Consider the following 27,631-nt stretch of genomic DNA (forward strand, 5'->3'; position numbering starts at 1 on the left):
ATCCCAAGTCCTGCTAAATTGTCATTTCCTTACCTTCTTGCAGTACTGTAATTCGTGTTTCTTTTTGCATAGTACCACTAAGTTCAGTTTTGAAAATTTAGCTATATACTGCAGATCTTTCAGAAGCACAAGAAGTTTTATCTGGGTGTTTTGTTGTTGTTGTTGTTTTTTGCTTTAATAAAGAGTTTGGGAAGATCTGGTCTTCCAGAGCCTGATCTACTTGCGCTATGAATGAAGTATTTTATAGTTCTGAGTGCCCGGCCCAAAGATTAGCATAAAGTTAAAGAAGTAATTATTGTATTAGATTCCAAATATGTATTTCCTACATCTTGTCACAGCACTCACTAAGAAAAATTTAACATTCATATTTCATCAGAGACATCTGTCTCTTGCCTAATCAAGTTTCAGATGATTCTTAGTTTCATATGAAGGCCTACTTTCTGGTTTAGGTTTTATGAATTTGTATATAATGAGTGGACTTTGGATGACAAGGGTTATGAATCATTGCTATGCTGTTTCTGTCCTGCCAGACAAGTGGAAAGAGAACAAATAGCCAAATAAATATTCCTGTGTCAATGCTAATGTTGATGGTTGCCTGGCTACTAATGACTTGAAAAGAACCCCAGGAGCTAAACCCCAGTGGAAGGACAGGTGTGGCAGGTTGGTAAACTGATACATTAACAACAGGTGGGGGGAAGCCCTGCAGAAAAAAGCTCAAAAAGAGGGGAAACACACAGAGTTAATTAGGGCAGTGCTGATTCATGAGCTAGTTACCATACCTATCATCATTTTCAGTCTGGTGCTTGGCTTATGGAGCTGCTTGCTTCTGCTTTTAGCCTTCTTCCCTAACCCAGGGGACTAATACACAGTCATTCTTTCTGAATCACCTGGGTATATATGATAGGTATCTAGCCTCAGAGATGAAAGCAAAGCTTGAAGAAAGAGAAAAAAATTATGCACCTTTGTTTAACTGATCAGAATCTAAAGATTTATTAAGCTAGCTGTCCTACTGCTCTGCCTCTGTAGCACAGTGGACTGCTATCCAGACCAACCAAACTGGGATGTTTCATGTTGAGCCAGCCAATAGCTGCAGAAATGTTAACCTTGGAAAATTAACTGTGGCTGTTTCTTACCATTTATTGCTGACTGGTGAGACAACCTTGAAAATATGGCCAGTGTAAGGTGTTACAAAGCAGTAAGTCAAGGTGGGAAAAACAGAGTAGAAAGAACTTGCTAGGTATCCCTTCCTTGCTCTGCTCCTACCCACCAAAAAAAAAAACAACAAACCACCAACCAAAAAAACAAACAAGAAAAACAAAAACCACTCCCAAACAAACAAAAAATAAGGCAGGCATAGCTCTACTAACAGGTCATCACACAAGCACTGGATCCCATGACTGGATGAGCACTAGATTATAAATATCCTGATTTCTGTATGTTAATGTGTCTCAGGGATATTTACTTTGCAAAAGCTTACTGGTTAAGTGGAGTGGTGTACTGCTAAAAAAAAAGGGGGGAGAACAGCTTGAAAAAGAAAGCTGCTTCTCTGATAAGAATTCAAAGGTAAATAAAAAAACCCAGGAAGACATTTGAGAGGCCAAGCAAGCCACAGAACTGTGGCAGGTGTAAAAAATAAAAAATAACCATGGCTGGGAGAAGCATCTCATGTAAGCAAAGCAACGCATGACAACAGACCAGCTTTAATTACTATTGGTCTGTTGAAAAATACTTCCTGTCTAAATGCTTTGCTGCACTTTTAAAACAAATTGTTCTTTGCTCTTCTCATTAGTTTTGTCATTATTTTCATAGACAAGGAAGACTGGGGGCAGAATTTGGATGGATGTGTGGGACATGCACTGCTGATTCACAGATTGCTGTCAGTAGCAGTGGAGGAATGTGAAACTCCATAGAGAACAGGTCAAGATATGAGGCTCATGGTCCAAGAGCACTCACACCACCCAGGAGAACAGGTACAGTGTGCCCTGGCAATGTACACTGAACTAAGCCAAGATAAACAGAACAGTAGCAAAACCAGTTCCTAGTACATTATCATCCCAGAAATTAAAAAGTTCCAGGCAGAAGGTTTATCATCTTTTTGATGGAAAGTAAGGTGCTTCTTCCCTTTTGCCATACCCTCTTCAGGACACCACAAAGGATGTTTTTTGTTGTAGTCTGTTTTGCTTTTAAAAGTAAAATTCTTCTCACAAGTTTGGTTGCAGCTCATCAAACGGTTCAAGAGGGTTTTGGAAGGGCAATATAAGAGGAAGTGAATGGAGCAACAATGATAGTTATATGTACCCTGTGTGGCTGCACAGGTAATTTCCTTAAAATTAGGTGATTAAAAAAGAAAAAACACCAACAAAAGACACACCAGCATTGAGCCAGCTCAAAGCATCTTACAGGTTTAAGGAAGAATTTGATTTTGCACATATAAATGATAAATCTTTGCCACAGGAAAAAAGGAGATAGTGGAAAAAGACAGGTTAAGGGAAAAGGTCCATCTGGAACAGCTCTGACATCAGTGGAAGGGAATGGGGAGGGTAAATGTGAGAAAGGGTGCAAGTGGACTTCAGTTCCTGGCACCCATCACATCTCAGACTCATGGCAGAGTCACTTCTTAGTGTGACAACAGAAGTCAAAGCAGGACACACGACTGTGCATCTGTGTCCCCATTTCTGGCCAGTCATAGTTTTACATTAAAAAAAAAAAGGCACTAAACAAAAGTAAATAAGTTGTTTTGCATACTGCATCTTGGAGATAGTGAGGGTTGCTTTCTGGTATGCTGTATTTAAAACTTCAAAAAGCGTAATGCATAAAAGAGCAAGAGGGACTTTGAGCACACTGCCCATAGTAATCCATTCATCAAAAGCCCAATTTTTCTCAATTATAAAATTTCACTGTGCACAATATTCTTGGAAAGTATGGGAGACAACCTCACCGTGTAAGTAGTGCTTGGAAGCCATGTTTGAGCAGGACTGATGCAAAGCATGTGTTTTCACCTTGCTACATAGCTTACAGAATAAAAAACATCAATTAAGTATCTTTTGACCTAAAAACACAAAGACTATCCTTGGAAATTGACGTGATTCTGCACCAACAGAAGTGGTAAACCAACCCTCCAATCTCTTCAGGAAAACACACAGTGTCATTTAGAAAGGAAGGAGAAAACAATACCAAGGTAGCTCAGAAGGGAAGGGGAGAAGACCCACGGACACACATCAAAAGCTCTAATTTCAGTCACATGGAATCACCAAGAATACCGTTCACAGGGACACGTAGTTACCACATTTAAAGTATCTCCTTGCGTTCACAGCTTGTATCTGTTAAAGATTCCAGGAGTGGGATTGTTTTGGTCCGGTTTTTTTGTGTTTTGTTTTTCCTCCCCCTTCACCTAGAACTTCCAAATTAGAATTAAAGCTCTGACTTTTGAGACCATTCAACCAACATATAACAAGGTATACTATTTCCCTTCTTACTTTTAGGGACTAAAGGCTTTGAGCATTTAGCCTAATCTGAAGTTCATAACTTCATAAAGATACTTATGAGCTGGCCGAACCTTTTCAAGATCTGAAGGAATAGAGGCAAGAGTATTTCACTGCAGCATGTGGCTCATTCAGATTTGACCACATTCCCGCTTTTTCATTACTTATGTCTTAAAGTAATAGGAAAGATGCTCCTGATTAGGTATTAAATTGATCTTACAGTGTTTTCATGTATGAGAAAAACTTAATTCCTGTCCAATAGGCTTTACACTGATCTAATACTGTTTTAGTGACCATAACTGCAACATACAACAATTTAATTTAAAATAAACTAAGTCTTTTAGGAAGTCTGAGTGTAAAAGATCTACTACTCTTATGACCTGAGGCACAACTTGGCTACTAAACTTCAGTTAGTCCTTATCAGTAACTTAGTTCATGAAAAGTCAACTTTTTTACTAACATGCCTGAAGGCAGCCTATGAGCTTCCTAGTGTAGAAAACATACTATGAAAACTCAGTAATTACAACTTGGCCACATTGTATGACTGGGAAAGACTGCTAAAGACTGAAAGTCCTGCTAAAGACTACTAAGCAAAAAGTGATTTACTGACCAAATATTATAGTAGGATCACTCAAATGAGGAAGCCAGACAAGATTTGGTCCATGTTTTGTTTCAGTCTCTCTAGCTGTTTACAAGCTGGTAGTGATTCCTTGGCTGGCACAGGTAAAGCTTGGCTCTTCACCTAGAAACAGTTCCTCTGCTAAAGCGCAATGTTGTTTAAGTTCCTGCAGGCTTATGAATGTGATAAATACTGTGGCAAAAAAATCTAACAGCCTGTAAAGACGGCAACAAAGCAAAGCCTATGTGCCTGCCTACCTCGTAATCCAGGCGGTTGCTGAAGTGCGTAATGGGGCTATTTTTGCGCAAAGGCGAGCAGCAACAACCTGATGCACGCAGCTTTTTTTACCCCCTCCACAGGCTAGACAGCTCATGGTCTTGGATCCGGAATCTACACAAAAACCCCCATGTACCTACACCCGACTTGAAACCCACGGACGGGAGTTACAGGTGCAGAGAACTTAAAAACAGCGAGGGAAAGCCGAATCAAAGCTCTCTGGAAACGGCACTCACTGACTGCCCTTTACCTCCAGTGAAGTTCACAGAACCCCACAGGGCTGCATTACAGGCAATACTTAACTCTAATTACTGTTGTGCAAAAAGAACTCAGGTGCGGGTTATGGCATAAGCCGCCCAGTCAGTCTGAAAAGTAATTAGGGCAGATGTTCATTAGGAACTTCCTAATGAATCTGTTAACTTCGTTACCTGACTCCAGTAAACTTTCTTACAGGGACACAAGGCAATTTACTAGAAAGCGCGCGGGGAGACGCAGCGAGCAGCAGCCGGGGAAGCGAACAGGGGGGTAAAAAATAAATAAATTCAGCAAAAAGACGGCGGACAAGTGCAATTTGACTCATTTTGGGAAGCTACGAGGGCTCCCGTCCTTCAGGGTGACGCCCAGCTCGGAAGCAGGGGAGGCCCGCCGGGGTCCCGGCGCCGGGCAGCCCGAGCGCCGCGCTCCCTCAGGGCCAGGTCCCCATCCCGCCTCCCCAAGGCTGCTCCTCACGCCCGTGCGCTGCCACAGAACGGAGCCCACAACGCTCCGCCGGGAGAAACCGGACCGCGAGCGACGGAGAGGGGACCGCCAGCCCCGAGCTGCCCTCGGGAGGCGCTGCCCCAGGCACACAGCCCGCTGTGCAAGCAACCCACCCGCCCCGGGCTGCCCACCGAGCCTCCCACCTTCCGAAAGTAGCCGTCCCCGCTGGGCTCCGCCGCCTGGCGGGGCAGCAGAGCGTCCGTCATCTTCAGGCGGACCGACCAGCCAGCCAGCCAGCCGTCCGTCCGTCCGTCCACCACTGCCACGAGACGAGCTCCTCTCGGCGAAACCGCGACCCTGCGGAAATGCCACCGCTGCCCCACGGCACCGCCCGGCCCCACCTCCGGTGGTGGCGGGGAGGAGCTGCCCCGCCCCACGGCGCTGCTCCTCCGCCGCCCAGTGGTCCTGCCGAGGTCCTCGCAGCGACCCCCGGGCCTCTTCCCCTAGAGAGGTTCCCGCTGGGGTGGCTGAGGTGCCCCTCGTGCGGAGAGGGGCGGTGGCTGTGGCTGACCGAGAGCGGAGCCCGGTGGCCGCTGCGCGGTGGCGGCTCAGCTCGCTCCCCCTCAGCCGCTGGAGCGTGCGGAGTCTGGCTGGCTGCCTCGAAGGCACCGCTCGCCTCCTGGCGCTTCCCCGCGGCCTCCCGCGCCGCCGAGCCTGGCCACAGCCCCTGCGGGCGGCCACCCGGAGCGGCCGCTCCCGGCACCGTGGGGCCGCCGGGGACCGCCTCGGGGAGGCGAGGTTCCCCGCGGGTGGCTGCCCCTCAGAGCGGCTCGTTCCCCCGAGAGGGGCGCTCCCAGCCCCGCGGGTGGCCGCCCCTCAGGGCGGCTCGTTCCCCTCAGAGGGGCGATCCCAGCCCCGCGGGCGGCTGTCCCTCAGGGCGGCTCGTTCCCCTCAGAGCGGCTCGTTCCCCTCAGAGGGGCGATCCCAGCCCCGCGGGTGGCCGCCCCTCAGAGCGGCTCAATCCTCCGAGATGGGCGCTCCCAGCCCCGCGGGTGCTGCCCACAGCGAGGAGGATCGCCGTGGTGAGCCCGGGCCCGCACGGCCACTTGGCACTGGCCGCTTTGGGGCGGGTATCGACCCACGGTTCGCAGCGCTGCTCTGTCCCTGGCCCCTCTGCGGGCCCGGCCGCCCGCACCCTGATCTGTGTGAAGGCAGGGAGAGGGGCCGGAGCCCGGGCCCCTAAAAACCTAAAAAAAGCAGCGGTATCTCAGTGAAAGACGGGGCTGGCTCTGCTCAGGAAACTGCTGTGGGACCAGCCTCGACACTGCGGAGGTCTGCAGTGGTTTGTGCTGCAGAGACCACCTGTCTGAAACACTCCCTCGTGTAACTGGTTTCACAAATGTTACTGGACACAAATATTGGAATTTGCCAATATTGGCTCCTATTCCTATTCCAAATGTTGGAATTTGCCCATACTGGTTCCTAGTCGTAGCCGTGCCTTACCTACACGGCTTCCTCCACATTTAGCATTGAAAGATGCAATGCTTCTGTCAGTATTGCCAAACTTACCTTCCTCCCCACCTCCCAGCCTTATTTTTGCCTTTTTTTAGCTTTCTTTGAATTATGGTGTAGTTGTGTAATACAAAAAAAATTGAAGAGAGAACTTTTTTTTTTTAATCAAAGGAAAAAATAGCCTTAGAATTATATTCTTAATGGAAACAGTTCTTTGAAAATACTGGGGTCTCCAAAGGGTTCTGCGAGGCAGGCTGGTTACACTGTGTGTCTGCTGCATGTTTTTAAGGAAAAATACTAGAGTCAGCAACTCAGAAGTTGGGATCCAAAGATTTGCTGTCTCGAAAGAAGGTGAATTTTGTTTGTTGTGATTTTGCTCGCTCTCACCTCACTATTTTTTCCCCCAATAATTCTAAAGATACTGCATGAATGTATCAAAATATGTCTTAAATATGAATAGGTGAAAGTAGCAAACTTGCTTCAATTTCTGATCTGTGTGTAAAAATGTTTTAAATTTTATGCTATTAGAGAAGGTACTTATCTGATAAAAAGGGTATTAAAATTCACATCTTGCAAATCGGTGTAAAACTCCAATGCAATACACAGAAGCTAGTTTAAGGTGAGTAATTTGCCAGCACAGGCTGTGCTGATACAATCTGCCAATTAAAACGACATTAATGTAACCTTTGTTGCTGTCACTGGCTTGATTGAAAACTGAACTCATTGAAAGGCTACAGCTATTACTGCAAATAAAGTCCTAAGACCTGTAGTCAGGCCAAAGACTGAGTTAACAACAATGATGATTATCATGGTTATGTGTCAAACACAAATTTGCAGAGATTTCTGCATGATACAATACCAAAGACACTTTCTAACCTGCTGGTGAGAGCATGCAGCCTTTCTTCGTTGCTGGTGGATTCTTTATACAGCAAAGTCAGCACATCTAGTGAGTTTCTAGAGTAAAAGCAGGAGTCCAAGATAGCAGGCTCCCTCCCTGGTGTCAGTGTCTGGGCTATATCAGCCAGCACTCCCACAACTGCCAGATCAGACTGTGCCTTCCCCTCACTCCAATAAAGGTTTTCATCACAGCAGGCTCCCTCCCTGTTGTTAGTTAGTGTCTGGGGTATATCAGCCAGCACTCTCACAACTGCCAGATCAGACTGTGCCTTCCCCTCACTCCAATAAAGGTTTTCATCATGACTGCATTAGGAATGAGAGTGTTTCTTCACTAAGTCACTGTAGGTTTGTGTGCACATAGTGAACATGTTTGGGTTTTTTTTGCAAAAGGCACATATTGATTGCATGGTCTCAGAAGTGCTCAGCTGTGTAATGACCGAGTAGGAGTGTTCTCTGACCCTGGAATGTAAATTGCAGCTTAGAACATTCCAAAACCTGATTTATGTTCAAAACCATGTCCCTGCTCTTCTCTCCATCTTGTCTCCAGCAGCTTTTTGGTTGCTATTGGAATTCCTAAATAGAGTTGGGTTCATACCACAAACTTCCTCATGATTACTGGCTGAGTCAGAAGGCTTGGTTGCTGCATTGTAAAGATTGAGAAATATAGGCTAGAAATACAGATTAATGCATTCGGAAAATGGGTTGTATAGATACAGATGTTTGCTTGACATTTATTTTTAATATTTGAAGAGAGTAAATTCTGTGATCTGGTGCACTGGACATGCACAATCTCTAAGAAATCATGAAATGCTTAAGAATTTGCATCTAAAGAACACCAGTATGTGCTGAGGCCTGAGCAGCAGGCCCAAGCCAGGGCTGGTTTACAATCCTGGGCACTGTGTGACCAACACCATCAGTATTACTCACCTAAAAATAGATGACCAAGACACTTATGCCACCAGTTTAACACCAAACGGGCTGCTTTACAAACTTTCCCATAATCTTGTGTACTTATCTGCAAGAAATGTATAATTTTAAGAAACTTTCCCCACTGACATTAATAGAAGTTTGTTTGTATGATATTTTAGGGAAAACCCACCCAGCCGAGGCCTGGGCTCTGGCCATCAGTCCCAGGTGTTTCTGCGCTAAAAATGTAAACAGATCTCTTTGACTGGCTGATTTGGGCTGATAAAAACTGGACTCCCTTTCAGGGTGAATTCGGAAGCCTCACCTATGGGTGGATGCATCATGTAGGATTTTCCCAATTCACAGGAAGAGTTCTCCAGGTCCTCTCCGCGAAATGGGGCTCACCAGCAATTGCAATTGTGGGTTCTGGATGATGATATTTATTTTATTGGTGACATCTTTCTCAATTTCTGTTCTCTTTCTTGTATAGAAATGATTAAGTGCATTACTTGCTTATTTTCACTTGTTGTTAAAGCAGAGTTGTAAGCTTATTGTCTCATTAAATGTATAGTTTTATTGTGTTGCCTTACTATTCACAGTAAAATGAGCTCATTCTCTCCATTGGTGTCTGTGTCCTTTAAGTTGCCCTGTCAATTGGCAAAACGGTTCTGCATGAATCTGAAAGAATTGATTCTTATCTCTGCATCGTCTCTTTTCGTTCTTTTCAGAAGAACTCACGTCTCCTCGCTCTTTGCAGAACTAGGTGCTAACTGGCTTTGTGCATTTTCACAGATAAAGCAGCCAGGTGATGTACACAATTACCATGCTGGAAACAGGCACGTAATGGCAGACCTTGAGTTGTGCCATGCTTTGTCCCACGATAGTAAAGGTAAGAGGGATGAGAATTGGGACCAGAATCTGAACACCCTTACCGCAGACACACATATATATGTATGTATTTATCATATGTTTGTATCACTCCACTCGTCCTGTTAACCCTCCCTTCTTCCCCTGCTCCATCATATGGAAAAATATGTGAATATAAGAAACCCCATCAACAATCTTCTCTTTGGCCACTAGGAAATAGTCCCAGTTAGGGAGATTAATCTCCTGATGAGGTACCGGTTGTGTATCATTCCATATCCAAGAGAGGAATCTGGCTGCTCTCTGGAGAGACAATGTTTCTGATCTCCGATTTTACAGACCTTTTGGCTACATGGTGGTAGCAGGTCACAAGAAATCTTTTGTCCCAGAGAGACCCCCCAGGCTTACCAGTTAGAATTATATTGTATGAAGTGAGATGTATGCATCAACTCCTGCTGCTTCTCAAGGTAGGTTTTTGAATTCTGAACCTGACACATGGCCACACATTTCTGTTCCTACTGCTGGCTTTGAATATTAAACAGATCAGAAAGACAGAAAGATTTTGTCAGTAATCCTGACAGCCTGTAGCTTTATGTCAATAAATTTCACTGCAGTGATTTAGTTGAGGTAGTATCATCCTTCATTTCTGAAGATTGGTGTTCTTAATGAGCAAATATCTGCCTACTGTAAGCAAGTACTAGGTGAGGAGTGAGGAAACATGACCATGGGTCGATTTTTTTTTTTCCACTCTCCAAATAGTATTTGTGGGGAGGAAAAAAAAAGATTGTAAATTGCAAAAATAGGGCATGAGGCACAGTAGCAGCAGTGATGTGAATCTGCTTTGAGACTGTTACAAATTTACTAGATGGAGTGGAAGATTTCCTTACCAAGAAATTTACTGAGGAACAACAAAAAAATCTGAAAATGGTATAAAAACTCAGTGTCAGGACTTTGGATAAGCACGATATGATTTGCTGTATGTGCAGTGCTCCAGTGCTGCTTCTTCACCTTAGAGGTATTAACTGCACGTATTAACTGCAGCATTGTGTTCACTGAAACCCCATTTACAATTAAATAACTAATATGCTTTGCCTGTTCTATTGTGAAATCACATTGGAAACAAGCGAAACCCCATTTACAAAGGGGTTTAATATTAAATAACTAATATGCTTTGCCTGTTCTATTGTGAAATCACATTGGAAACAAGACATTGCAGTTTATGTGGAAACTAAGACCAAACATGGGCAAAATCATCACCACTTTTCCCAGCTAATGCCTTGCCTTCAACCGAGATCGACAGATAAAATCTGGGTATTTCAGAACAATATGTTTTATCTTTATTTTCCAGTCTTTTAAAAAAAGAAAATTAGCACTTTGGAGAAGCTAAGGCAATGCCTCAGGGGCTGACCTTCAGGTGACTGTTTTGTCAACTGATACAGCAGCCCTGAGTTAGCAGGATGAATATTCAGGGGAACATTCCCACTGAATGCAAGCTAAGGCAGAGATGAGTTTGTCTTATTGTTTGTAAAATATGGGATTTTTATACTTCCTGTGTTTATGATTTTTGTTGTTTTTTTTTCCTTTATTGTGATTTTAAAACCCTTTAAATGAATCGAGTTTTTGCTTTTTTCTATTATATATCGATTATACAAATTTTAGTCTGAAGTTCCCGTGACTTGCATGACTTAAAACTAAATAACAAATATATTTGAAGAGGTAGTTTTAAATAATACAACAAAAGACATAACAAGACACTTCTATGCCTGATCTTCTCCATGAACCAATACAGAACCAGATGTGGAAAACTATATATTGGAAAGCAAAATCCTGAGGTCCACCTATGGCTTCAGGGCTCAATTTCAGTCTTACATCCACTGGCCAATGTGAACTTTCATTCAAAAATGCAGTTTTTTTTTTTACCAGACAAATTTCTGTAAAAAACATTATTTGGAACGTAAACTATTCAGTTCTACTAATATTTCAGTTTCATTGCAATTAAAAAAAAAAAGACATTGGAATAATTGTCTTATATAACAGCTACAAATAGCAATTGTCACCTGGTTTAATAATTGTAAACGAGAGAGTTTACCATGGAAAAGGAAATACCACTGAGATGCAAAAGTGATTGTAATTGGAGAAAAGCCTTAACGAAAAAAAAAAACTTCAGTATTTGATTACCTCAACTCTTTGAACTGAGCAGACAAAACACTCAAAAGATTTTCTGTTGGCATTGTGCAAAAAAGGTTTAGTTAAACCGGCGCGTTAAGTCAAAGTCACACAGTATCGACTATTCAGGAACAATTCTTTCCTCAACAAAGAGAAACGGCAAGTACGCTAACACCTCGTCTGCCACTGTATGTTCTAGCTAAGTGCTTAGTAATGATGAGAAAAGAATGCAGATCGTGTCTGCGCCTTCTACTGTATTGCTTCTAAGTGAATTAGAGACCTGAATGAACGGAGAACTCCCCATTTGCATGGAACCGCGGAAATATCTCCCATGGAAACCTGCAGTCCCGGGAAACTCCGGCAGTTTCCCTGCGACACAAACCAGTTCCATGGAAACGAATGGGGAATACTGGGGTGGAGAACACACAGAGATACCTGTTAAGGGAAGGAATCGCTGAAGATTCTCTTTTGATTTATTTTCAAGGATTTAAAATAAACTCGTGTGGACTGATACAACATTCAGCACAAATCGAAGCGTTTGGTGTGTTTGTTTTGGATTTTTTTTTTTTTTTTTGGGGGGGGGAAGGGGGTAACAGTGGAAATCAAATCCAAATTTTGAACACTTGAGTCCTGCTGGTGAATACTGGTCTTTGTACAAAATCCATTCAGTAAACGTTTCTCTCTCCATACAGGACTTCCCAAGGAGGTTCAGAGATTCCTGAAAGCCTTCAGGGATGAAGCTCTTTGAGGGAAGGTTTGAACGCCCAGACTTCTGCCCCGATTTCTGTGCAAATTCTTTTTGAACAAGACAACGTGGTTATGCAATGTATTTGCTTAAGTGTACAATAAAATCCGCAACTCCGTTGATTTTGATTCAAGGCGGAGTCCGCTTTACACCTTGGTTTAGATGAAATCTGTTTGACAGTCATTGCTGTCCTTTTCCTAGCCCTGAGTCTGAGGGGAGCTGATCTGGTGCACTCGATGATTCCAGGGTTACCGCATGGTTGCGGGAGACCGCGAGTTTGACTTTATGTGGCGTGGGTAATTTTTAAAGACACCAGTCAGCGTTTCGGGCCGATGATGTGGACCCGCACGGCAGACCCGCAGAGCTCCTGGACGGCTGGGGCTTTTCCAGCCAAACCCGTGCGCCCGCACAGGCTGCGGGCCCCGCCATGAGGGACCGAGCGGGGCCGCGCTGTGCCCGGCGGGCAACTCCAGTGCCGCCGTGAGGCCGAGAGGCGCTGAGGGCTTGTGGGGCGCCCGGCGATGCCGCCGCTGCCGTCCCGCCGGCGGGTCCCGACGGTGCCGGGTGTCACTCCTGTCCCGGCGGTGCCGGGTGCCGCTCCCCCTCACAGCCGTCCCCGTCCCGGGCGCTGCGGGCTCCGCCTCCCTCTTGTGACGCCGCCGGGTCCCGCGCGGCCACCGTCGTGTAAGATGGCGGCGGCGGAGAGCAGCGACAGCGAGGAGGAGGACTTGGTGAGCTATGGAAGCGCGCTGCAGCCCCTGCAGGAGGGTAAGGGACCCCGGGCGGTTCGTCTGCTCCCCTCCCTCCCGCTGTCAGTGCGAGCGCTGGGGAGCGGCCCCGCGTGAGGCGCTGCGGCCGGGGTGTCCCGCCGGGCCGCGCGGTGCGGTCGGGTCGCGGTGTGAGGCGTGTGGGCCCAGCAGAGCTGCCGCCCTGCCTCTGCTGCCTGGGGCCGCTCCGGGCAGCCGGGCTGTCCTGCGGGGGGGTCTGGCCCAGCGGAGCGGGGAATGAAAGGCCTCGGCACCACTGGGCCTTGCGGCTGTGGCTGCGGTTCCCCGCGGCTTGTGCCGGCTGCTCCGGGTGGAGCTGGTGCTGGTCTTTGCTTCTGTCCTCCCCACCCCCCAAAAAAACCCAGTGCAGTTCAGGGGTACACAGTGATGCTAATCTGACCGTCTGATGCTTATGTGGTTGAGATGGACAGGGCCAGGACTAACTTACCGTTGTGACTCCTGAATCTGTGCCATTTTATTCAATAAATATTGTTAAAAAGAGGTAAATGTTTGTGTGTTAGTCTATGGCTTTTGTGCTTGTTTCAGTTTATACACTTTTGATGTGTAATTTCTCAAGCAATTACTGAAGTGAAGAAATCCTGCCAGAGGTCTTGCATACTTTAAAAGTTTACTTTCACAAGAAGAAATCCTGTCATGTTCTCAGAAGTCAGTAGAATTAAGGATTTTGATGTGAACACTTCATGCTTTTCCTTTATCAGTGTTATTATGGATAGTTACAATGGAGTGGAAGTAAATAAAACATGGTGATTTCCATGTCAGGGTGGCTAGTGTTTGATCCTGTTCTTACTTGCCAGGAAGAACTGGCTTGCAGAGGAAGTGGGAAATAATTCCTTCATGTAAAGTAGTGTCTTACTTTCTGATTTATTTGATTGTAGGTGAACGAATTAAAAAGCCAGTTCCTCTCCAAGAGCAGACTGTTAAAGATGCCAAGGGACGGTACCAGCGTTTCCATGGTGCATTCACTGGCGGCTTTTCTGCTGGCTACTTTAACACTGTGGGTACAAAGGAAGGTATGTGCTTCCTTATACAGTGAACAGTTGAAATAGTATTGCTGAAGTTATTTCTTCTTGAGTTTTTGGACTGTAATTTTACAAATATTTCTTCGATGTATCCTTAAGATGTAAGGTTGAAATGTTTGAATTGTTGTTGAATACTGTGTTGACTGAAGTACCTTACTTAAATATTTACCTGCTTTAAAGGATGGACACCATCAGCTTTTGTATCATCACGGCAGAAGAGAGCAGGCAGAACGGTTCTTGGACCAGAAGACTTCATGGATGAAGAGGTAAATCTAGAAAGGAATTGAAAACTTGTGTAAATAGTTGCCATGACAGCTAAAATTGAAGTAACCTTGAAATTACTTCTTGTCTACAGTGTTATCCTACTAGGTTATACAGACTATTTCATGGGTTCATTTAAGAAGCTTCTGTGATGTCAGTATTAAAAAATAGAACCAGTCTTTTCACTTTATCAGAAAATGCAAATACTTTTGAAACCATTTAAGATATTTCCACTAAAGTTACTGCAAAAACAACTGCATAAGTGGTTGGAGAAAATTAGCAAATACAAAGGTCATATGCCATTTTCATACTTTATTATTACAGTAAAGAATTTGAAGAATGTTTAATCTAAATGTTCTCATTTTTGTGTGTATTTCCAGGATCTTAGTGAATTTGGGATAGCACCAAAAGATATTACAACTACAGATGATTTTGCATCTAAAGCTAAAGACAGAATAAAGGAGAAAGCTCGACAGATTGCAGGAGTAGTTGCTCCCATCCCAGGAACCACTGCATTTGATGATTTAATTGGACCATCTAAGTAAGTAAATTTACCTGAAAGTTTGCAAACCATTCGCTTCACTTAGAAGTGTTGTATTGCTTAGAAAAGTAATGTTTGACCACTGCAATTGTGAGACTGGAAGATCCTGCAGTGGATCTTCCTAAGTGGATTTCCTAAGTGGCCTCCACCTGGATTTTTGTTTTGAGTGTGCAGACTTGCACCGAGTAAACATTTCTAAACTGACAGGTAGTGTGTATGCAAATAGCAACACTTTCAGCTTTGATTTTAAAGCAGGATATAAAACTAGTTGAAATATGATATATGTACATGATTTATCAACAAATAATAAAGGTGTGGTCTGAAGTAATTTTGGGGTATGTTTCCTTTTTTTTTCTTTTTAGAATAACAGTAGGGGTTGAACTGTTACGAAAAATGGGCTGGAAAGAAGGACAAGGAATTGGACCACGAGTCAAAAGAAAGCCACGCAGACAGAAACCTGGTAAGTTCAGGGAAGTTCCTAATTTACTTCCTTGTTAGTAGAAAGTTAACTTTCATAGACTGATTGGAAAGTTGATGTTAAACCCTCTTTTTATTTTTATTAATGTAATATGGTGTTGTGCTGTCTCTTGCAGATCCTACAGTGAAGATTTATGGTTGTGCATTACCACCTGGACTCTCTGAGGGTTCTGAGGTACTGAACAGGGAAAGTGGTCTGTTGACTTATGTAAGAATATGTGATAACAGATTAAAAAAACAAAGCAACTTCTTTAATGTCCTTGAACAGTAATTTAAAATGCATTTTCAAATATTTTTAAAAGTGTTTATAAATACTTTCTATGCTTAATGTGAAGAAAGGTTTTAATATCTAAGTTTCTTGTTTTGCTACGTAAGAAGGTTTAGTTCATACACAATTCAGGAAATGCAAACTTGCCTAGGCTCATGTGAACTGAATGTTGTAAAAGCTCAACATACAGAACTTGTAGTCATTCTTGCTCTCATAAACTTTTATTTTTTACAAGGATGAAGAGGATGAATACCAGCCAGAAAATGTGACCTTTGCACCAAAAGATGTAATGCCTGTAGACTTGACTCCCAAAGAGAATGTCCATGGACTTGGCTATAAGGGTTTGGACCCCTCACAAGCCTTGTTTGGTGCATCTGGAAGAGAACACCTGAATCTTTTCACAGATAGTTCTGAGGAAACAAGCAATTTAATTGGTGATCTGAGACACAGTAAAGGAAGAAAACTGGGTATTACAGGTCAGGTAAGGACGTTTTTTAATGCATTTTATGATTAGTGTAGTAAAATCCACATAAATTTTGGTTTTGCTTAAGTTAAAAAAGCTCATAGTAATTTTAGTATCATTTTAAGAAATGTTAAGTGTGGCTTGAGAATAGGATTTTTTTAAAACTTATTTTGAAGATGTGGAAAAATCCTTAGAACTCTCAAATGCCATCACTTACTGAAATTGAAACTGTAAAAGACAACTCTACCTGACTCTGAGTAGCTGGATGGAAAAATGTTCTGTGTTACTTTGATTAGATAAAGTTAATATTCAGTATGTTTTTAGTTTTGTTTTTGTCTATTGTACTTTCAGTAATGCTGTATCTGTCAGCTAGAGAGGTTTTGTGTTGCTCCAGGGTATTTGTAGTTCTTATCTAGAAACACTGTCAGTTTATATTTTCTGGGAATTCTACTTGTTTAATTTCTCTGTTAACTGACATATTGATTTCCTTTTGAGACCTTAACCTGCTCTTAGATTGCACAGATGTTATTTTGGTGGAACTAGTCTGCTGTCCTTGTCTTGTACCCACCAAACTTGCTGTCCCTCCCTGCCAAGGAGTGGAATGTGATTGCTTTTGTTGCTTTTGTGCTCACTGAGGTGTGGGGTTTTTTCCACCTCAGTTTCTGTGGTGTGACTGTAATTTTTCCCAGTGTATCTATATTTGTACTGTAGACTTTATATAGATGAATAGATATCCATGTAGATGTGTTCTGATATGTGACTTAAAAGTTTTTCCACTTCTGAGTTCTCATTTAAAATATGTGTTTTAGGCTTTTGGTGTAGGAGCTTTAGAGGAAGAAGATGATGACATTTATGCAACTGACACACTGTCAAAATATGATACAGTTCTAAAGGATGAGGAGCCTGGGGATGGCTTGTATGGCTGGACAGCACCAAAACAGTATAAATCCAAAAAAAGTAAGAACTGTGATTCTCTTTAAAGAGTGAGTGTAATATGGGGGGAAAAAAAGGAAAGAATTGTACTCTGTATTTGCTATATATTGTAATTTTCAGCCTTGATATCTGAAAATTGAGCTAGTCCTACAACACTTCTGTATTGAAGTGTTCAATTACAGAAATAACTTCCAAAGTCTTCCACTAATCCCAGTGTGGATGGAAAGAAATGTAGTCTGTATTTGCTATATATTGTAATTCTCAGCCTTGATATCTGAAAATTCAACTAGTCCTACTTCTATATTGAAGCGTTCAATTACAGAAATAACTTCCAAAGTCTTCCACTAATCCCAGTGTGGATTAAACCCTCAAAGCATATTTTCAAAAGGAAAATAAGCTGCTTTGTGAGATACAGTTTCACTGAAGAAAACAAGTGATTGTGAATCACAGTTACAAAATATGGCCCAGCATTTAAAAAGATAACTTTTTTTAGATAAATTTCTGTATTTTCAGATAATTTTTGTACATAGTTTCTTGGCACTACTTTATTTTTACTGCACTGTGTAAGTGCACGAAATACTGTTGTAATGTCTGGAGTACCTGTTCATGCTGGTGGTACACATCCATGGCACTGATGGTGTTAGCTGTGCACGGTGTGGATACTGCTGCTTCCCTGTAAGGCATCTTCAACCTTCAGCAGTCACTCTGGCTGCAGTTTTTAGTTGTGTAATACTAATCCAGAATCAGAACCCTTAATTTTAAATGAAAGGTGGTGAAGACAAACAACAATTGTGACTCACAATAGACAGTGACATATGGAAAACATTCAGGAAAAAAATTGCCTAACATGCATGTTTTAAATACTATATTTGCAATCATTTTGTAGGGCCTGAAAGAGATTTTAAATATATTGGCAAAGTCCTGGCTGGTTTTTCCTTGGCATCAAAACCATCAGCTCCAGTCAAGGTAAGCAGATAGTGATATTTTGTGATTAGGAATAACATCATTCATCATGTGAATTGTGCAGACTCTACTGCTTCTCAGTGTTTTTCTGTTCTTAGAAATAAATGTTTTGGTCAGCAGCAAAAATTGCTGAAGGAACAAAATTAGAGCACTGGGGGCTGTTCAATGGAAACCTAAAATTGATCAGACTCCTGAAGGTATTTAAACTTTGCCTGGGTACTGGTTTGAACAGATGCCTTCCACACTATTCACTGCTACTTTGCATAAAGTTGGAGGAATGGTTTTAATTTAACTTGAAAAAAATATTACATATTTTGGTTCTAGATCTTTCATGTGTAACATTCAGTTTTCTGTAGAAAGCAGGCCTCGTGCTTTGTCCACTTTGCTATTTTGGTGACAATTCAATTTCTTAGTCCTGTCTTCAGTTTTACATAATTCATGCCATATATATTTGCATAAATTAGAATGACAGACAATTCTATGACAGTGTCCTCTTTCTGAGGAAGAATAATTGTGTGATATTTAAAATCCCATCCTATAGGGAGCACAGAGATAACCCTTTAAATAACAGCTTGAATGAAGAACGTGGAGAAAGATGTTAAAATATAGTAAGCATGCAAGTAGTCAGTAGTCCAACTGATTAAATCATTTGATTTCTGTTTAAAAATATAGCAAGTAATATTAAAAGGTGTTTTCTCAAAAGCAGTGCATCCTAAAACTTGTTCATTTTTCTGTCACTTAATGTGTACGTTTTCGTATTTTTTCATAGTTGTAAATATATTGTCGATATATTTGTTCCCAGAGTTTGTATTAGAATGCCATTTACTGGTCTATAGGAATTAGTAGTTTGTACTATCTGTTTCTACTGCTGAGATGTAAATTGAGGAATTCTGAGGTTGAGCTGACTCTCTCAAACACATGTGTAAATGTTGCATACAAAGTTCTCTCCCTCTCTCAGTGGGTTTTTGTTTTGTCACCCCTTTCCCCCCAGATTTATCCCCCACCTAGCCTGCCTCGAAACTACAGACCGGTCCATTACTTTCGACCTGTGCTGACAGCTGGGAATGAAAGCTGCCACTTACAGAAGGCACTGGAGGAGTCAACTGGGAAACTGGAGAATGAGCCAACACAGCAAAGCAGGCACACTTTGAATGCAGCTCAGAGGAGGGAGCAGCTAGGAGAGGTTGAGCTGAAAGGTAGCAAGATACGTGACCATGTCTTTGCTTGTGTTTCAGGCATGTTTGTATGTTTAGTTATAGAACAGTAAGAATTTGGTCTGGCCTTGAGTGCTTATTTTCTAACATAAATACATCCAATCTAGTTCCTATAGCTAGTTACATTGTTCAGTTTCATCTCAGCAGGTGAATTATTGATGTAACTGTCTGTATGCTCATTTACTTAAATATTTTAAAGACAAAAAGTGTGTGTTGGATTGTGTTTTGTTTGGGAGGGTTCCAGTCTTTTATGAATATAGTGGGCTGTGATAATTTTTTCTGTGAAATGTTTTACTGAAATACATTTAGATATACTAAGAAGATAGTTTGTAACTGTGGCTCACATTTGTATCTATGACAGTAAACTTTATCAAGTTACTAAGATAGTAAACTTTATCAAGTAAATAGCATAAAAGATGTAATAGTGGCCAAATTTTTATTTGCCATGTATGCCATTTTATTGTTAATTTCTGCTTAAGAGCATTTTATCTGAATTTATACATGTGGTAGGGATTTTCCTTCTACTAAAGTGGAAGAAATAGTTCTAGTGATTTTTCATTTCTCTTTGTCTTTTACTGCTTTTCTTCTGCTTTAGGTCCAGCTCCTTCTGTTTTGGAATATCTGTCTGAGAAAGATAGAGAAAGACTCAAACAAGTGAAGCAAGCATCTGAACAACAAATGAAAGCAAAACCAGTGTCTCAGCAGCCACCAAGTAGCAGATTGCAGTTGGCCTCCCCAGAAGATGCTGCTCACAAATGGCAGATGCTGCTGGGGGGGCAGTTAGCAAATGCTGGTTCTAGTGATTTCAAACCATTTGCAAAAAATCCAGAAAAACAAAAAAGATACGAAAATTTTGTGAAAAGTCTTAAGCAAGGAGAAAAAGGTAAAATATTTCTTCATTTTTTCCTTCCCCCACCGTTTTTTCCCCCAGTGCATTTTATATTGGCTTTGAGTTCTCTTCCTGAATTCCACAGCATTTCTCCTTTTACTTCTTTTCAGGACCAGTGTTAACAGAAATCTTTACTGATACTTAGTCCTGTTGATTTCAAGAGAGCTGCTCAGTTACTCAGTTGTCAGCAAGTCTTGATTTTAGGCATTACATTTCATACTTCTGTGATGTAGCAGAAGTTAAGTTCTACTTCATTTCCTGGATTTCCCTTATTTCATTTGCCAAGGTACACTTCAGCTTTGGTCAGTGGAACAAGCCTTTGAATTTAGTTTGTTTCTCTTTGAGGAGTAAGACTGACAGATCATATAAAGGCAGAAAGGTGATGGGTAACAGTAGAATCAGAAGAAACCCCATACCCTCTGCACCAGGGGAAGATAAGAACCCTAAAGTGAATGAAATATTCCACACTTGTCAAAGCTTCCATTGTGTGTCCTTTAGATACTCAGACTTCTGCTGTCCCTTATGTTCTGCTCAGAAAGATTTATGACTGTATAAACACAGCATCCTTCAGAGCTCGTACTCAAAACCAGAAAACATCCAACCTCCTTCATCTCTTTCCATGCTGTTTCAGTCTCCTTGCATTTTGTTTATGTACTCAAAACTAGAAAACATCCAACCTCCTTCATCATCTCTTTCCATGCTGTTTCAGTCTCCTTGCATTTTGTTTAGGTTTTTGCTATTAAATGGTACTAAATGATACTAATTAAATGTAGTGTGTCTTAGACTAAACCAGGTACTTGTGATGCCTTGTGGTGAGTTCTCCAGTACTGTGATTTTTCTGTAAGGCATGAAAAGCTGAAATTGATCAGCCCATGACTTTAAATTGCCTTGAAATGAACTTAAAAAAGGGTTGGGTTTTTTCCAAATTTTGAAGTACACAGGGGCTATTGGGTAAGGAGAAAATGTACTCCAGGGAATTTGAGGAAAGCAAGCATATGGTGACAGGTAGAAAACCTGGATTTGTTGTTCTAGTTGTGATTTGGGATTTTTTTGTTTTTTGTCTTTTAAGTCCTTTTCATTATATAAAATAAATATTCTCTGGTCAGTATCCTCTTCTGGTTACCTCATTGGGACAGACTACTTGAGCTTTGAATCCATAGTTTCTCTGTTCAGGACAGGGATTTCCCCTGGGTGGAGTATTCCCAATTATGACTGTATTATAACTGTAAGTGCCACCCTAGTCATTATGATGAAAATGTAGAAATGTATAACTGGAATGGTTAAAGGTCTGTTTTACTGTAAGTGTATTTGCCTGGCTGGTGTTGTGTTATTTCCTCTTCCTTTTGGGAGACAAACTGAACCTGTTGCTGTAAACCTGTGTGCAAACTCTGTATTTATCAGTGGGCACTTCATAGAGCAGAAAGCAAGTTACTAAAGTACAGCCAGGCTTAAATTCTCTTGTTCTGTGTTTTAGTTATTTGATAAAGCTTTGGGTTATACTTTTTGTTTTAATCACCTGTTAAATCCATTAAATATTTTGAACATTCTTTAAAGGGCAATGAGTAAGGAATCAGTTTTACAAGTAAAATTACTTAAAATATCAATTTTGTATTTGGCAAATGCTGTCATTCTTGCTGCCTTGAAAAAACACCTCAATTTATCAGGGATTAACACAGTTGAGATTAATACTGCCCTTAAGATAAATATTAAACCCTTGCAAGAACACTTGCTTATTACCTTATTTTTTTGTTGGAAAAGTGTTGATCCAAAGTAAGCTGCCATCTCTGCTAAGCATTCCTCTCCTCACCTTACAGGGGAAAGATTGGAGCGCTTTTTTGACCAGAGCATGACAGAGTGGGAGCGAGGCAGGGAGCAGGAGGAGTTCTTCCGAGCAGCAATGTTCTACAGGTCCTCCAGTTCCTCGCTGGCATCCCGATTCACCCGGGCCAAGTATGAGGATGATGTTGACAAAGTTGAAGTTCCTCGAGACCAAGAGGTATTTGCTGCCTGCAGTCTTTGAATACATGGGAGCTGCAGTTGTTGCCTTAGCCCTGACTTTATTTTTCTTTTAAGCACTTCTGAAGATATGTCCCTATTTTGTTGCCCTTTTGTTTAGCAGCTTTTGAAAACACTTGGTGCATACAAAGCAGTGATTCCTTAAACAGCATTTAAATATTGATGGATTTATCCTGTTCTTAAATCTTACAACAGTTCAGTAAGGTTTATTGAGTGTAAATTGTGCAATTTATTCTGTAAATTAATTCTGTAAATGAAGGAGTGTAAATTCTGCACATTGAAACTGTACATAAAATACATCATATCTCTCTTTAAAAAAATATTATTTATCATCTATAAATGTTTTGACTGTTTCAGAATGATATTGATGATAAGGAAACAGCTGTGAAGATGAAGATGTTTGGCAAACTCACAAGAGACAACTTTGAATGGCATCCTGATAAGTTGCTGTGTAAAAGATTTAATGTTCGTGATCCATATCCTGAGTAAGATAATTCATACTTATATTTTTAAAACTTTCTATAATTTCTGAGTTTTTCATTTGCTTGTGGAAAATCTGGGTCGATGGTTTCTTGTGTCATAAGGTAATACAGAACTGCCCAAAGTTTTTATTCATGTCACAAAATATGGTGACCTCTGGTGGAATAGCATGCATTTGAAGGACTACTGTAGGAGTTCAGGTTTTTGTAACTAATTTGAGGACTTTTCTGTGTTGAACACAATAATCAGCAAACAATTTTATTTCCCTCTAGTTCTTCTGTAGTGGGTTTGCCAAAAGTGAAACGAGACAAGTATTCTGTTTTTAATTTCTTAACTGTGCCTGAGCCCACCACATCTGGAACTCAAGCAACAAATGAAAAGATCCAAGAGAGTAACAGTCTCAACAGTAAGTTTGTTGTTACTTTATTAATTTAGCTATACACAAGATAATAGTACAGAAAAGGCATCTTTTTCATTGATAACTTAGCCACATGATTTTTTTGATTAAAAAAAACCCAAACAAAGGAATTGAAAATAAAAATTCAGTGACATAAAAACTGAAGTTAATGATAGAAAGCTAATTTCTTCTACCTAAAAGACATTTATAGGTCAAGTATTCATTAGAAAGCTTTAAAAAATGTCAAACTGAAGAAGCAGAGTAATTTAAAACTAAGTATACCATGAAATACAGAGCAATTTGGCATGCAGGTGATTTGAATATTTTGAATGTTTTAGAACCAAAGAAATCTTCAAGGTGGGATGTGTCAGATAAAGAGAAGGAGAAGAAAGATTCTATCAGTGAATTCATTAGTCTTGCTAGATCAAAAGCTGATGCTCAGCAGCAGCCACCAGTGCCAGCAAAAGAAGAATGTGGAACTGGGACAACTGAAACTCCTCCCACTGTGGTGAGTTTACAACAGGGTTTGAACTTAAAGGGGGCAGCTGTAAACCTTGACAGCCCAGAAATAGGATGGGTTAATGCATGAGTTGTTTATATAGGTTAATACTGTTTATATATGTTAGTATAAATTGTGAATATATGAATACAGATCAGTTTGCACAAGAGCCAACTCAGGATGAGCAAAGGCATGAGATGGCACTTTGAAGAACTTGGAGGTTACAACTCTGGGATGCAAGATCTTTGCAGCTTATCTCTGATTATACTTGAAGTAGGGCTTAAGAGAAGAAGAAATGTAGCCCAGTAGTCTGGGACTAAATTCAGTAGCTTTACCACCACTCTGCTCACAGGCACAGAATGTGTTTATCTCTCCTTTCCTTAGAAGAGAGTGCATATTTTGGGGAGAAAGGTGATGTTTTCCTTTTGCTTAAATTTGGTATTATATAACTGAAATTTCAATTAATGAATTAGAATTTATAATATCTGGGGATCTGTTTTCACAAACTGCACTACTCTGTATAGGACACTGGCTTAGTTCCTCAGCATTTCAAGGCTGTACTCTTTGGGTCTAAGATTGTTTATTTCACAGCTATTGTGCCATCCAAATGTTTTGTAAACACCTGTCAGCATGCCTGAAGTTATTCCTTATCAGAGAGACATTGTTGGTTTCTTTAGTGCTTAAATCCAGTTTGTTGTGATGCTGTTTAGCAGGTAGCTGATGAGGATAAGAATCAGGAGGAAGAAAGCAGACGACCACCCATGGACTTATTTAAGGCCATCTTTGTGAGCTCCTCAGATGAAAAATCATCTTCCTCTGAAGAAGAGAGTGATGAAGAAGAGCAACCAGCTACTTCAGAAAGACAGTCAGAAACCACCAAGCAAGTTGATGCAGCAGACAGTTCTTCCTCTAACTTACAAGGTAGTACTTACTGGAGTTCATTTTTGTGCAACTTAAAATAAATAACTTGTAAAAGTTCCATTTTTGAATCACGCATTCTTGGACTGTTAGGACAGTGCTGATCAGTGCAGATCATGTGAGATTGGCAGAGCTGGTTGTGTAGAAAATGCAAACAATACAGCACTGAATAAGGCCTTGCATGTTACAGTGTTACCAGCATTGCCATGTACCTTTGGTGTGGAGTTTACAAGCAAACTGCTGTATGGAATATGCCTGTTACACAGTGAGGGGGAGCAAAACATCTAGTGTGAGATCATACTTAAAATGAAAATACTTTGTCCACTTACTGTCACAGTTGGTTCTATTAACATTTAACTTGTAGTGTTTATTAACCTTATACATCTCATGGAGTTTTTTATTCATTCTGAGTAATGGAAAAATAGTACTGTTACAAAAGGGAAGCAAATAAATGCACTAATAGCAATTTAATTAATAATTTATAGTTTAAAAGGTAAATTTTGATTTAAAACAAAAAAACCCTACAGTATGTTGACATGTTTCAGAATGTCATCTACCCAGTTGACCAAAGCAGTCCATAGAGATAGAGGATGCTGATCAGTTTGCTTTCTTAAAGGTTTTTGAAAGCCTCCTTGAACTTTCTTCAACACTTCTTGGAAAAAGTATTTTCTTATTTTCCTTTCAAATATAGCAGGTTTTGGTTTTTTTCATAGAGAGTGTGACTGCTACAACTGATTCTGGCATTCCTTCATTGCCTACTTCAAAGCAGGAGCTGGATGCAACAGAGGAATTTGGACCAAAGTTGCCACCAGCTTTTTCTTCTGGTAGGTTCTGTAAGCATCTAGAGTGTAAATTCTGCACATTGAAATTGTATATAAAATACATGATATCTCTCTTTAAAAAAATCATTTGTGAATAGGCATCTATCCCTTAAATGTGTGTTATGTAAACAGGCATCACAAATGTTTTGTTGCCATGCTATGAGCCACCAACAGGAACCTCTTTGCTTGTGTACCAGGTTTGTTTTAACTACAGAGGTAGTGATAAAAAATGGATGTGAAAATAGAGGACAGCCTTGCAATTTCATTTTTTAAGAGATTGCAAAGGCATGTAATTACAATAGGGATGTTGCAGATAGGAGTTTTAGACACAAAATTTCCTTTTTAAAGTTGGGGTTGTGTTTGTTTACTATCATATTAGGTTAAATGTAATGCAGAATGTAATAACCAAATTACCCTATTTTTGTTGGCCTTTTTTTTAATCTTTTTGCATTTGCTTTGTACTTTAGGTACTACTTGGCAACAACAAACAGAGGTGCCAGCAACCTTTCCTGGGCCTAGCAGGAAAGAAAAGCATAGGAAAATCAGAGAGAGGCACAAGACTAAGAAAGAACGCAAACGCAAAAAGGAAAAGGTAATAAATTTAAATACTGATTTTTGATTTATTGATTCTTTGATCTGCCTTTCAAAATATTTTATTATTTATGCTTGGTTGTAGAAGAAATATATACTGAGACTAGAATTTAAGCAACAGAATTTTGTTGATGTTTTGAAACCTGAAAATTATCCTGCTCTGATGCTGCTTTTTCCATATGCACATATGTGACTACAGGTGCAATATTGTGGGGTAGTTCCATGTTCTGTGTGGAAGATCTCAGACACATTCTGGGAATTGTATTCATGCCTTATATTCAAATAACTGTCATGAAACATCTGCTTTAGGGAGAGTTGAGTGCTTGGATTAATTTAATTTTGGCTTATAATTTTTTTAAGCTTGGTCTGAGTACTGGAAAAGAGTCATGGATGGGTGTTCTGTTTCAGTTATGCTTTAAGTCCATACTGAAATTAACTTTTTTCTTTTGCTGACATTCAGAAAAATCCAAGTCTTTCACAAGGAGATAAAGGATTATTTCTGTTCTTTTTACAGAAAAAGAAGCATAAGAAGCAGAAAAACAAAGGAAAACACAAGAATAAAAAATCAGAAAAAGAGAGCAGCTCTGACACTACAGATAGCAGTGACAGCCTTAGTGATATGGATACCACAGGCTTGTCACCTAAAGAACTTCTTAGAAGGTAAGCAGGAGGGTTACTTAAACACTTGCAAATTTTACAGTCAATAATTAAAACATCAATTTATGAGTTGTCATTCTAGTGAACCCGTTTGCAGCAAATGTGAATAGGGCATTTCTTTATGATGATAAAATATTGCTCACTTTGGTGAGGAAAGAGTACAAATATTAGACATTTTAATCTAGAGGGTAATTAATTTTAGGATAGAAGCCTCTTAAGGGAAAGCCACTAAACACACAGGCCTAGCAGAGCTAATAGACATTATCATTCAAGATGACTGGTATTTTTGGAAGGTATTGAAAAAATATTGAAAATATTGAAGGTATCAAAAAAACCTACTACTTGGGTTTCTGAATAGCTGAAATATGTTTTTGTGCATTTTGCACAAACCAGATTTCTTTGTACATGCAGTTGTATTGGAATCTTCACATTTGCATGTCTCTTACCACTGAGAAAATGTTTTTGTATCTGATACAATTCAGATCTCTCTGCAAATAAGGTTTAAGAAACTACTCAGGTAGTGAAATGTTCCTAATATGGTGTGTGACTGTTGAGTGACCTTTTTCCTTTTTTTCCTCCCTTTCAGATTAAAACAGCTTCAGTATTGAAGAGCTCTCCTGCGTTCTTCAGTATTGTGTGACTTGATGTCAAATTTTTGATCTCCTCTGTGATGGTAGATCAGTGGTGTATAATGTGAAGCACTAGAGATACAGTATTCATATTGAATTTCTTTGAAAGTAAATGTGCATATGTTTATGATGTTTCATGAATTCAAAATGTATGGAATATAGAACATTGAAAAGACCCCTTTCTGTGCATAATAATCTGAAATACTGCTGGCTCTGTTTTATTTAATAAAACGAAGCATTTTAATAAACTTTGTTATTACAAACAAGTTTTGTATAGTGATAATTTGTTATGCCTCTAAAATGCTGGAGAGTAAGTTTCAGTCTGAGTTAAGTTAGGAAGTTAAAACTAAAGCAATGTAAAATTTTATTGGGTGCAATTATTTTTATTGAATGTAATGTAGAATTTCACATCACAGTTTTTGAGTATCCAGCTGTTATTTTTGCCTCTCCAAATTGTCTAGCATTTACTACAGCAGCCCTAAAGCAATAACCTTTGACAGAATCACAGAATATGCTGAGTTGGAAGGGACCTGTCAGAGTCATCAAGCCCAAGTCCTGGCCCTGCACAGTTCATTTCACATAAATTATCACAGCTAATGAGCTAAAAGATGATGTATGATTATAAACTGCCTCCTTTTACG

At 40.6% G+C, this 27,631-nt stretch overlaps 1 protein-coding gene across 3 annotated transcripts; it reads left to right on the plus strand.

Annotated features, from left to right (window-relative positions):
- Window positions 1-12,839: 12,839 nt before the first annotated feature.
- On the plus strand, window positions 12,840-27,256 carry GPATCH1 (G-patch domain containing 1). 3 transcript variants are annotated; one of them, XM_039698200.1, is made up of 20 exons: window positions 12,840-12,934; window positions 13,830-13,964; window positions 14,154-14,239; window positions 14,615-14,775; window positions 15,138-15,235; window positions 15,369-15,427; window positions 15,756-16,001; window positions 16,793-16,940; window positions 17,803-17,882; window positions 18,871-19,075; window positions 19,689-19,976; window positions 21,797-21,978; window positions 22,356-22,483; window positions 22,751-22,884; window positions 23,214-23,383; window positions 24,085-24,295; window positions 25,006-25,116; window positions 25,581-25,705; window positions 26,219-26,364; window positions 26,948-27,256. In XM_039698200.1, the coding sequence occupies exons 1-20, from the start codon at window positions 12,856-12,858 to the stop codon at window positions 26,967-26,969; spliced, it is 2,814 nt and encodes a 937-aa protein (XP_039554134.1). In that variant the 5' UTR covers window positions 12,840-12,855; the 3' UTR covers window positions 26,970-27,256. The 3 variants fall into 3 exon arrangements, 2 of the variants coding, with proteins under 2 accessions (XP_039554134.1, XP_039554135.1); XM_039698201.1 differs by having other exon boundaries at window positions 24,088-24,295; XR_005626433.1 differs by lacking the exon at window positions 26,948-27,256 and having other exon boundaries at window positions 25,062-25,116; window positions 26,219-26,270.
- The last annotated feature ends 375 nt before the right edge of the window (window positions 27,257-27,631 follow it).

The sequence above is a fragment of the Passer montanus genome, unplaced genomic scaffold (assembly GCF_014805655.1).
Source record: "Passer montanus isolate IOZ18808 unplaced genomic scaffold, ASM1480565v1 scaffold121, whole genome shotgun sequence".
Lineage (NCBI taxonomy): Eukaryota > Metazoa > Chordata > Aves > Passeriformes > Passeridae > Passer > Passer montanus.

Excerpts from the sequence above, each read along its gene's own strand:
- GPATCH1 (XM_039698200.1), top strand. The coding sequence starts at position 12,856 with ATGGCGGCGGCGGAGAGCAGCGACAGCGAGGAGGAGGACTTGGTGAGC. Across the intron at positions 22,484-22,750 it reads GTTCGTGATCCATATCCTGA|TTCTTCTGTAGTGGGTTTGC; the intron begins GTAAGATAATTC and ends ATTTCCCTCTAG. Across the intron at positions 26,365-26,947 it reads CCTAAAGAACTTCTTAGAAG|ATTAAAACAGCTTCAGTATT; the intron begins GTAAGCAGGAGG and ends CCTCCCTTTCAG.